This window comes from Diceros bicornis, chromosome 20 (genome assembly GCF_020826845.1).
Source record: "Diceros bicornis minor isolate mBicDic1 chromosome 20, mDicBic1.mat.cur, whole genome shotgun sequence".
Taxonomy (NCBI): Eukaryota; Metazoa; Chordata; class Mammalia; order Perissodactyla; family Rhinocerotidae; genus Diceros; species Diceros bicornis.
The window spans coordinates 19737607-19750032 of record NC_080759.1 but is presented as its reverse complement, the minus strand read 5'-3'; the positions used below and the strand labels follow the sequence as shown (position 1 = coordinate 19750032).

Here is a 12426-nt window from a genome sequence, read left to right as displayed (position 1 = left end):
ATGGAACACCATTTTTATGACTTACAGACAAACCATGGTTATTTGGAGTCAGGCATTTGCAGAAATTTTCTCAAAAATGAACTAACTGAGCCTGTCATTTCAAGGTAAACAATTGACAGTAATTGTTGCCAATGACAAAAGTCTAGCTTTCAAGCAAAAATTAGAATTTTGGAAAACTCAAATGCACACTATAAGCTTGACAGTTTCCTGATACACAAAGGCTTTTCCAATAAGTGGTGATATTAACAAATGTGATTTTTTGATATTGTGTTATGAAATGTGTCATTTGGAAGATGTTCATAACCAAGTGAACCAATATTTTCCAAATGACCAAAGCAAGATATTATAAAATCATGCATGGGTATAAGACCTATTTAAAGTGGAAGACAGACTAATGGATTTTAATGTAACAGAGTCCAAAAAGTTTATTGATATGGTGTCAGAGTCCACATTTCAACTAACCTTTAGGGAACTATTACTTGTCAAGTTTTGGTGTAATATCAAAGGAAAAGTATCACAATGTTCTGAAAAGGCTATCGAAATATTCCCTTTTCCAACTACATATTTATGTGAGGCCAGATTGTTTTCATACGCTTCAATCAAAACAACTTATTGCAACAGATTGAATGCAGAAGCAGATGTGGGAATCCAGCTGTATTCTATTAAGCTTCTATTAAGATATCAAAGAGATCTGCAAACAATGTAGAACAATACGGCTCTTCTCATTAAATTTTTTTTTGTTTTGAAGAATAGGTTGTTTTTAACTAAAAATATAGTATTTATGTTAACATGTAAATGTAATGGGTTTAGTATTACTTTAAATGAATAACTAAAATATTTTATTAAAAATTTCTCAGTTCTAGTTTCTAATGCCATAAATATTGATAGGTGTAACTCATGTAAACAAAAGTTCTTTGGATCCACAATAATTTTTGAGTATACAAGGGTCCTGAGAAGAAAAAGTTTGAGAACTGCTGATTTAGGCAAAAAGAAGATTAAGAGAACATGGTATAAAGGGAGGAAGAAAGGGAGAAAAAGGAAAGAAGAGACTAAAATCCAGTGAATGTTAGGCTCATAGATTCAGGCTTACTACTATCATTTTGCTCCACAGAGTCGAGAACATGTCACTATATTACATGTGACTCTATTAGATAATGGCAAACACCATTATTAAGTTATTGCTGGTTTTGCACATCAGCAATTAAAAAAATTTCATCCAATTTTATAAATCTTTGAGAAGAAGAAAGAAATGAGTGCCTCCTGGTGCGCTCACCTGCTCTCTCGGGAGAGGAGTTGGACGCAGGCCGTGTGGCCGCAGTACAGGGCGTAGGCCAGGGGCGTGCTCTCATTGATGTCGCGCAGGTTGCTGTCCATGCCCAAATCCAGCAGTGACTGCACACAGTCTGCCTTCCCTGCAGCTGCGGCCCAGTGCAGAGGTGTCCTGGGAGACCACACAGGAACAACACAAGGCTCTGAGCACATGAATGGTACAGGTTGCTTAGCCGGCAACGGCTCCTGCTCAAAGTCTGGTCATGGCAGGAAAAACTTGTTGCTATTTACAGAGTGGAAAGAGCATGTATTAAATGGGGCTTCAGGACGATGGTATACATGTGGAGGGGCCTCTCCTCTGGGTATTCCCTGGCTTTTGCCTTCTCTGGTCTTTCTGAGAATTTTCTAGAAGAGGAAGTAGTGGTGAAGGGTGAACAATTTTAAGGTTTTTTGTACATAGTGCCAAACTGACTTCCAAGAAAATTGACTGGATTCATCCTCCTACCAGCTGTGTCCCTACTGCTTTCCTTATATTGAGTGTTATCACCATCTTTAAAAGGCTTTGCCATTTTGGTAGGCAAAATGATACTTCAGTGTTGTTGTCTTTTGCATTTCTTTAATTAATAGTGGGGTTGAAATTTGAAATATATGTTTATTTGCCATTTGAGTTTCCTCATTGAAATGACTCTTAATGAAATGTCCTTTGCCCATTTTTCTATTAGATTGATCATTTTTCTTACTGACTTATATGGGATATTTATATATTAAAGGTATCAATCTTTTATAGGTTATGTTTATGCAAACATTTTCTCTAATTTGTTACTTGACTTAATTTTTTTAGTGATTTTTCCATTAAAAAAATTTAAAAATAATCTCCTTTAATTCCTTCTTCATTTTTTGTTTTTCATGATTTTATGCTTACAAAATCCTTCATCAGCCAGAAGATACATAAATATTCATCAGTACTTAAACCTTTATTAAATTGTAAAATCAGTATTTTCTTAAGAAAATGAAAAAAAAAACCAGAGACTGGGAGAAAATATTTGCAAATTGCATATCAAACAAAGGCCTTATATTCAGAATATATAAAATCTTTCAAAACTGAACAATAAAAAAATCAAGCCAATTAAAAAATTAGGACAAGCTCAAAACAGACACTTCATCAAAGATGTATAAATAGTAAATAAGCACATGAGAAGGTGCTCAATAACATTTGTCATCAGGAAATGCAAATTAAAACCACTACATACCTATTAAAATGGCTAAAATTAAAAAACAAAACAAAACGAAAACCCTAGCAATATCAAGTGCTAGTGAAGATATGGAGCAACTAGAACTTTCATACATGGCTGATGGGAATGCAAAATGGTAACAGCCACTCTGGAAAACAGTTTGTCAGTTCCTTCTGTAGTTAAACATATACTTACCATATGACCAAGCAGTCTCACGTCTAGATATTTAGCTAGAGAAATGAAAACTTATGTTCACACAAAAACCTGTACATGAATGTTTATAGCAGCATTATTCATAATCACCCCCAAACTGGAAACAACCCAATGTCCTTAAACAGGTGAATGGATAAACAAACTATGGTTCACCCATACAGTGGAATACTACTCAGCAATAAAAAAGAACAGGCTACTGATACGTGGAACAACATAGATGAATCTCAAATGCATTCTGCTAAGTGAAATAAATCAATCTCAAAAGATTACACACTGCATATTTCCATTTACATGACATTCTGGAAAAGATAAAACCATAGAGAAGAGAACTAATCAGTGGTTGCCAGAGCTTAGAGATGGGAGACTGCTTGACTACAAAAGGACAACCTTAGTTGACGTTGGAGTTGATGGAATTGTTCTGAATCTTGTTTGTTGTGGTTACGTGGATCTATGTGTGTGTTAAAACTCATATAATTGTACACCAAAAAAAGTAAATGTTACTGAATGTAAATAAAAAGAATACCAGTGTTTTCTGATAGATTTGTTGGATTAAAAAAAAATGCACGTGTGTCTCTGTGTATTTTGGTTGTGCAGTGAGCTGTGGAGCCAATCAGACTGTTCTTCTAGTTACACAGCCAACTTTCTCAACACCATTTATTAATGTGGCGGGGTCATATTTTGAAATCCTGACCTATATACATATTTTTTCTACCCTTCCTCTTTCCTCCATTTAAGGAGTTAGCTGACTTTGTGCTCAACCTCAGGGGGGTGATGTAGCAGGGGAGATAAGAGAAATAGTCAGTGTTTTTCTGTTTCCAAAGAAAGCCAAGCCCAGAACTGAGAGCAAATTTGGAGCAAAGTAGTCCCCCGGCAGTAGAAAGGGTCCTCTCTCAGCTGTCAAGGCAGATGGGACAAACAGTGATAAGGGAGCATAGATGACCACTGGACTCAAGAGCAAAGGGGACTAGAACCTTGCTTCCATGGCAGAGCTGCTGGGAAGTAAGGGGTGGGAATGTCTGTGTGGTGTCCCTAGGCAATGGGACCAGAGGAGGTAAAGGAGGGGCACAAGGCAAGATGACATACCGATAAATGGGGTTTCCCTTGAAGAGAATGGCTATTCTTCCATCAGTCACTCTGGGAAAGGATCAATCCTGAGGCAGGAAAGGAGGGCACAGAGGGCTTCTCCTTGGCCTTGTGCTGGGGCCTGAACCCTGGGCAGAAGGGCACTCCTGAGAGAGCCAAGTGGTGTCTCAGACATGGAGGCAGCCTGGGGGCTGGACAGAGAAGGGCTCAGTTGGGGCTATCTGTGAAGGAGCTTGGGCCTTAGTATTTGGAGAGGAGCCATGTCCACAGTGTGGTCAGAGTCCCCATGCATAGATTATGTCCTCTGTTAATCAAGCCTTCTCCTCCTCATGTTACACCATAGGCAGCAATTTGAGAACACTTAATAGGACCATATATTTTTTCAATATAGTGATCAATCACACTGCTTCTTTGAATATGTGGCAGATATGATTTATTCCATTCTACATGAGAGAGGTCTCCCAAGACAATATTTATTATGATACAAGATGAGACACCAGCCAGCTTATGCCCTCCTGTTTAGAGAATATATTGCCAATAAATTCAGTAGACGGAGGGTTGGACATCAATCTAGTCAATGACATGTCACGATTCACTTTGGAGCATTGTGAACTACTCCTTTACAACAATTGCTAAGACTGACTGTTTTAACTCTTCTGATCATCAACACGGAAGAAGAGGTCCAGAAGAAGAGGGGGCAAACTTAAATTATTTTGCAGAGAAACAAGGGGAGCACATAGATCACTTCTAACTAACATGGAGCCTTTGTGGGCAATTTGTAGTATCCAATTTCAAGTTATCTAAGCTGTAGTTCTTTTCTTATCTCTAAGTTTCAGGATGTTCCTGCAAACATAGTGGACTGGTATCAGCTATCACAGTGAGGGCTAGAGGGTCATGACCCATGAGTCAGAAGAATTCATCAGAGATGAGCAGTGGTCTGATGACGTGATCTCTGGATGGCAGGAGATGATGGGTATGAGACTGCAGCATTGGTTGAGGTATCAGTAGCCAAGGAATGATTTATGGAACATGTAAACACTCCCTAGAGAATTCCCAGAAATACTTAGGGAGGAGAACTTGATAAAAGACTGTCCTTCCTGAAGATAAATGAGTTGGGTATTAAAGGAAAGTGTGTCCTCATAGACTGATGAAATTTGGGACATTTTAGCTGCATAAGCTACTTCTGGGTTGTACGTTTCATGCCATCAATCTTAGACTAGTATCACCATGTTTTAAACACCATAGTTGTAAGAAATGTTGTAATATCTAGGAGGATTAGTGTCCCCATATTTTCCCTCTCCCTCTTGTTTTTAGCACTGCCTTATTTTTCTTCCCTTTCTTCAAAAACTTTCTCTCCATTGGGAAAAAGAAGAAGAAAAGGAAAGTCACAGTTATTGTAAATGTTTAAAGCACTAAAATCTATAAAAATTTTGAAAAATTCTACTACTAACACAAGCTTACAGTTTCAACGTGAAGGCACAGTTGCACAATGAAGAAAACATGAAACAAAATGGAGGGCGTTGATCCATGCACGAAACATGTGGGGTGAGCTTTGGAGCAGGAACTAGACTCTCTTTGAGATTTTAGTTCACTTTGAACCCCCATAAGATCCTATCTTTTGTGTTTTTTTTCTCCCTCTGGTTTTACTTTCTTTCCTGAGGCCTGGGGAACTGGATTTTCTTTGCTAAGTGTGTGATAGTACACAATGAGAAATATTCTATTCAGAGATGGTTCTAGAAGTATTTTGAAACAGGCAAACTTTTCTCCATCCCTCCTTTCTTAAATGTGTTCCTTTCTTCTCTTTTTGGGTCATTCACCTTTCTCCGTATGTAACTGAAGTCCTTCTACTTTCTTACCTGCTCAGGTAACAACATCTGTTCTTTTTGTTTTAATCAACATCTGTTCTTTGAAAGAGGTCTACTTTCATTGACTTAAACTTTCACTTTAATGAAAGTCATCACGTTAACCATCTCCAGCTTCTGAGATGTATGTGGAACCCAAGAATTTTTTCCCATGAGTTACAAGGATTTCGGGTACCAGGGAGTAGGAGATGCTTCTTGGGGTATCTAAAATCATGAGAAATAGGTGGCTAATTTTGTACTTCAATAGAAGAGGGTGAAAAGACCATACATATTGTACAAGCCTTATACTTATTTTCATTAGTCTTGTTTGTTATATTATTCTTATATTTCCATTGACTCAATGCCTAACCCAAACAAAGGTTAGAGAAGCATTGTAATTGAAAAGCTCGCATAGTTGATTACGGATGAAGGACATTGTACCTGAAAAGCTCTATGTTTGGAGGACAAGGGGACAAATCTTCCTTTAGTTGCTAACTACCTCTGAGGTAAGTCTCTTCGCCTTTCTAGACCCAGCTTCCTTTTCTATGCCAATACATCTTTAATGATTGGAAAAAAAACAAACAAATCAATAAGGTCACATCTAGTTCTGAATACAAAGCCTCTGTTATGCTTTTCTCTGGATAACAAGAACTTGTTGACTTTATGACATAATCCAGGAATGAAGAAAAAAATAAGACTTACTGTTAAGAACAAAAGTGCATATAGCAGGAAGCTGATATACAGCAAGCCTTCTGAGAACCCCGAGGACGTTTAGCAAAGAGTGGAAAATCTGACAATACTGTACAGTCACAGCGTTTCTTTCCATAACAGTGATTTTTCCTGCCCTGACTAAAATAGAGCAGTTTTTATTGTCACAGCACATGTGTAAATATTATTGGTGGTAAGGATATAGTCATATAGGATAACTTCTTAAACACGTTCTTTATTTTGAGATTAACATTTGGATACGATGACTGGGAGGTCCCCACACTCTCTGATTTGCCATGGATACCTGTCGTCCACATCCAGAGCCTGCAGGTTACACTCAGGGACTCTCGCCAGTTCGTTAATAATGTCGCTGAAACCTGCTGCTGCAGCGATGTGCACACATGTCTTCCCACTCTCATCGTCATAGTTGATTATGGACGGACCCTGGTGATGGCTCAGAATGATCGAACACAGAATTCTATTTCCACTCTGGAAAACACAGTTAAAGAAAGCTCATTATGTACAATCCAGTGCTCTTCCCTGTCTATGCCTGTTAAGATAAAAATTCAAAGTAAAAAGATGCAAAGAAAAAAAGAAAAAAGAAAAAGAGAAAGAAAATACATTCTATACAAACCCTCCAACAAATTTCCACTTGTCTCAAGTCCCTGCAGGGATTTTTGTCTCCTATAAGAGGTAAATCATCTTCCACAATTAGCGAACTAAGGAAGACTTACACGATATACAGGTAGAATAGACTGACATCAGAGCCAGCAGGATGGATGAGCCACCAGGACAACAACTCGCTTATTAAGTCTGTTCATTCTGTTTCCCCCCTTGCTGAGAAGCTGGTAGTGTTCATTTTAATGTTAGCAAAATGACTATGATGAGTACTGACTGGTGGCATAATGATGACCAAAATGATCCAGTAATGCTCAAATTGCTATAAATTGTATGAAATTTAATCACCAAAAATTCTTTGTGAAAGGAAATGGATCGTAATTAAATAGCTGATCAATACAGAAATAAAAAAGTATAGAAGGAAAGAACTTCAGGCAATCATCTAAGTTGGGTCCGTCTGTGTAGGACTATAATAAGTTTTCCTCTTATCTTTGAAGGAAGGCTGTTCTACACTCTTTGTAGTAACCTGTCCCAGCCTTAAGCCACCAGCTCTTCCTGGAGTGTCCCGCATCTCTTTGGCTTGCGCAAATAAGTAAATGCTGTATATATTGCTAGCGTTGAATACCTTTCATTGGACTGAAAAATCAAAAAACACTGCATAAGCATTTGGATTTAAGATGACAGTCAATCTTCAATGGCCAATAAAAAAATTCTAGTTTCATATTACACAATGGAAAGTCTTATCTTTCAGATTTCTCCTGATATCTGTGGAAAGATTATATAACAATCCAAATAATTCATTAGCATTTTAATTTTCTCAATGAGTTCATAGAGAGACCCTATAACTCCACGAACATGGTCGTATGGGTAGAATGGAGGTCCCTATGAGGCTTCACGAGCAGATTAAGAATATGAGAGAGACCCTGTCGTTCTGGGAGCCAGGAGCCAGGCCATGTGCCAAACTCAGGGACCCTGGGCAAGAAGAGAGAGTTGGATTTTTAAATAGCTGCAATTCTGATATACTTCAAATGCTATTCAAAAGCCACCTCATAGGGGCTGGCCTTGTGGCGTAGTGGTTAAGTTTCCATGCTTTGCTTCGGCGGCCCAGGGTTCATGGTTCGGATCCCAGGTGTGGACGTACACACCGCTCATCAAGCCAGGCTGTGGCAGTGTCCCACATACAAAACAGAGGAAGATTGGCACAGATGTTAGCTCAGGGACAATCTTCCTCAAGCAAAAAGAGGAGGATTGGCAACAGATGTTAGCTCAGGGCCAATCTTCCTCACCAAAAAAAAAAAAAAAGCCAGCTCATAAAAACTTTCCCATACAAAATTTTCTGTTGGTGTCCTTCCCACTGTATTATCCCTGTGTGTTTGACCTCAAGGGTGTATTTTAGGACCTCTGAGTCAGTTTTCTCAGTTCTGTGGAACAGCACCCGTTTGTTTTCCCTTTTCCTCTTCCTTTTCCTCCCCTCTCTCTGCAATTATGGCTCTCCGGATATCCCATTACTCAGCTTGCCACTGGCTTCACAATAAATCACTGCACAGGGAACCCTCGAGTGTGCTTCTGCCATATCAAGGGACGGCAGCTGACACCAGTTCTGAAACCTCTTGCAGGACCAAGGGCCGGGGGCGCTCAAAGTTCTCAACTTTGAGCCCCGGGAAGAATGTTGAGTGGGTGTTAAATGCCACAGCCAGGGCCAGCTACATAATTTGTGGGGTCCAGGGCAAAATGAAGATAAGCCCCCTGTTCACGTGGCAGGGAAAAAAATTATTCCTTTCTTCTGTGATATCTCTCTCGACCTGTCATGGTGATTTTTATTTGCTATTTAGTGTCATGCTCCCTTGGGCTGTGGATTCTCACCTTGAGCGCAAACTCTCACAGGTGCCCAGGCTGCGTCTTGTAACTCGGCACATGCTTGATCCTGTGCTTTCCCAGCCTGTGCCCAGACCCCTGCCAGGGTGCTGAGAGTCTGTCCCAGGGATGCAGGGAGGGGGGACTGTGTGAGCTGAGGCTCCATTGTCCTATCAGACTTCACTTACAAAACACAAATTCAAAACTATAATTATTGAGAATTTCCAGATGGCAACCATGGAGCATTATACCGCAAGCACAGGGCTCTCTTCTGAGCACGGGGCCCTCTGCGGCGGTACTGGTCGCGTGCCATAAAGCAATCCCTGCCTACAACATTTTTCCTTCTCTTCCTCTCACCTCCCCTCTTGCATCCTCTTCCTCTCTCCATCCTTCTTTCATCTAACAATGACTTTTAAATAATCTGGATAAATTGGTTCAGTTCTACGGCATGCCTGTCATCTGAGTCAGTGACACAGATCACATCTGAGCTTTCAAGCCTGCTTTATCAACTGTCCTAGGATTCTGTCACCTCATGTTACTTAAAAACATATTTTGAAGGGGTCTAAAATACATTTAAAACAATCAAGAGACCCTCTCCCCCTTTTAAAAAGCACTAGCCATTTGAGAAGGAAAAGAGAAGCAGAGAGTGTCAGCTCGATGAATTTGTTTACAATTTCTTGGAAGAGTAAAGGAATTCAGGTTGTCAAGGTGATTCAAAGGGCAAAACGCCCTGTCTAGGTTTTTCCTCTGTGGGAAGAGGGAGCATTAGGCACAGATGGAAAAAAACAAAACCCCACTCCTCATACTGTCTCTTCCTCCCTCCTCACCTGACCCTCGGAGGGGCCATTTTGGACGTGGCAAACTGAGATAGGGGCTGCTCCCCAGGACCCCTGAGGCTGCCTCTTCTGGGATCCTGACTAGCCAGTGGGAGAGAGCAGTGCCTTTGGGAGTTGGAGAATTACAAGCTTCTCTGGATAAGTGAAGACACTCCCACCCCTTACCCTTTCCCTCCAAAATGCCTTTTGTCCTGGATTTTCCAGACACTTCCTTTGCCTCTATACCTGGCCCTCACTTATAACATTATCACTGTATCTTCTTTTTCATTATAAGAAGATTCTCCCAGGAATAATGTGATAGCTACATTTACTGAGTGTACGTTCTGTGCCTGGCACCGTTCTAAGCATTTCCATGTACTAACTCATTTAACCCTGACAACAGTCCCACGAGATGGGTACTCTTATCATCCCCATATTGTAGAGGAGAAAATGGAGGCACAGAGGGATTAAGTAATTTGCCCAAGGTCATAGCCGAGAAGTGGCAGAGTCAGGAGTGACTGTCTGCAGAGTCTTTGCACTTCACCGCTACACCAATCTGTCTCTGATAAAAGGAATGGTCTATTTTTTGATTCTGCATGTTCATACTGGGGGATGAAAGTGAAAACTGCTGTTTAGACCAGCAACATCAGTAGCAATGATGTGTGTCTTGCCAACTAAGACCTTTAGAGTTAAACATTAGGTGCTTTAAAAGCCTCTCCTGGGAGGTTGCCATGGTGTACCCCCACAAGAATTTGAGAGAGCCCTAGAGAGCACTAGTTGGTGAGCTGAGGCCCCGGCTCAGTGGTCTCCTGGTAACAGCATTCCCTTCTTGGCAAGCGTCACCTGAGTGTCAGCCAAAGGCAGGCTCCAGGCCTGGGAGGCCAGAGAGGGTCATAGAGATGAAGAAGCACCAGAGAGAAGAAGTGAGATGCTGCCCAGAAGGGCCCTTAGAAACAATGGAGAGTGGGTTTCCGTTTGGTGGGAATATTCAATACGGGAAGTAAGAACATTGTACAGATCCTCTTCTTACGGAGCTCTGGAATTCTGCACTGGGTAGCCAGATGAAGAGTGTAGATTTATTTGTTTTTGTCGTATTTGTTTTGTTTTTGTCATGGCTAATCCATAAAGTTGCCTTATGTACTCTGAAAACTTCTGGGAAATACTGAGTCATAGTCATTTTCTCTTATACCTCATGAGGGAGGGGATTTCATAAGAAGCCTTGCTGAGAAGAAAGTTGAATTAATGAATAGTAATTTTGCTACAGGCGGACTGATATAAAATAAGATCCCAATATCTTGATTGTGGACTCTTTTTATTCTCGGTGACCTTCCAAGGAGTCTTAGGGGGAGATTTCAGACTAGTTGCTTATTTGTTAACGTATGGCTTGGGAATTAGTTCTATGGTAGCTTCTTCTTGGAGGGAACTCCAATCTCCTTCCTTCTCTTGGAAGTAGGGGCCTGTCTGCATCACTTGTCCTTTGATTGTGACTATGTAAAGCAGAGGCTAAGGTTTTAGGTCACATGGCCCTCTTAAAGGGCTGGGTAGTTTTGTGATGTGAGAAGAATACTGACCCATCACTTCAGCTGGAGCTAGATGCATTAGGCTGGAATGGAGCTGGAGGGGAAGATCTACTAGTCTACACAGCATGAACATTTGAGAGTTGAGAGTTTGGGGCTAGCCAGAGGAGAAAGGTGCCCAATATCCTGGCTTAGAGTCTGGATTATCTTCATGGTTAGTCCCTTTCGACCCAGGCTTTCTGCGTGGCCTGACCCCAGAGGCTGCTGTACCCCAAAGCCTGGGCTGACTCCCCTGGAGAGCAAACGGAAGAAAAGAAATGGTGAGGGGAGAGGCAGCGAGGCATAATGACCCTCAGCGGCTGAACTACTTCGTTTCACAGGTGATCTAATGCTTATATGGAAAAACAAAAACCCTCTTTTCTTGCTGTGTTAGTGTGTAGAAAGGGGGTAGCTTCTGCTTCTAGCTGTCTGGCAAGATGAAGGCCTCCAGGATATCTCTGCATTGTCCTTACCAAACCTATGACTGGAAATCTTTCTGCTGTGATGGAACCTAGCAAAGAGTAACTCAGTAAACATTTCCTGAACAATGAATAAATAAATAAATGAGTAAAGCAAGCCTTATGAACTACAGGCAAAACCAAATAGAATAGAATTTTACCCATCCTTTTTAGCTTCTCCCTCTTTTCCTCATTACCTCCCTCCTTTCACTGTCTTTTCACTTCTTTCTTTACTTGTATTTACTCCTCAGCAAGTCTCTGTTTTTTCTCCTTCTACCCCACCCCCTTCCTCTCTACAAGCAAGCACTGGTTGCTGACACATGCAGTCCACTTGAACTTAGGTGACCCTTCAAGGCTCCAGTTTTCTAAACAGGTCAGTCTTTGCTCCCAGCGTAATGGGGGTTGATTTTGCAAACTTGGCTTTCTTTGTTTACTTTGGGCTTATATGGCTTTGTAGCCTCCCTCTTATCAAGCACTGAGAGTCATGTGGCCCAGGTGCCTCCGTGGGTGCTGGGTATACTTGGGCAAATGACAACCTCCCTGTGAACTAAGGGGTTGGACTAAATGACTTACGTGGTCCCTTCTAGCTCTAAGGTCCTTTCACCATATGAACTGGATCCACTGGTATACGACATTTATAATTATCCTTCAGCATTCTGAATATATTTAGGGCTAAAGTATATTTACAGGATTTTGACACAATTCAAACAGTTGACAACAGATCTTGGCCACTATAGGAAGGAGGAGGATTCCATACTGGACCAAACCAGCCTCAGATC

The 12426-nt window shown here is 40.9% G+C and overlaps 1 protein-coding gene across 1 annotated transcript in view; it reads right to left on the bottom strand.

The window, feature by feature from the left end:
* The window catches only part of ANKRD55 (ankyrin repeat domain 55), a 90849-nt gene that overhangs the window by 12909 nt on the left and 65514 nt on the right, over positions 1-12426 (bottom strand). The window contains exons 8-9 of the mRNA XM_058564060.1: positions 6651-6835; positions 1274-1441 (exon numbers count right to left, since the gene is read on the bottom strand). Coding sequence (XP_058420043.1) covers positions 1274-1441; positions 6651-6835 — 353 coding nt within the window. The remainder of the gene's footprint in view (positions 1-1273; positions 1442-6650; positions 6836-12426) is intronic.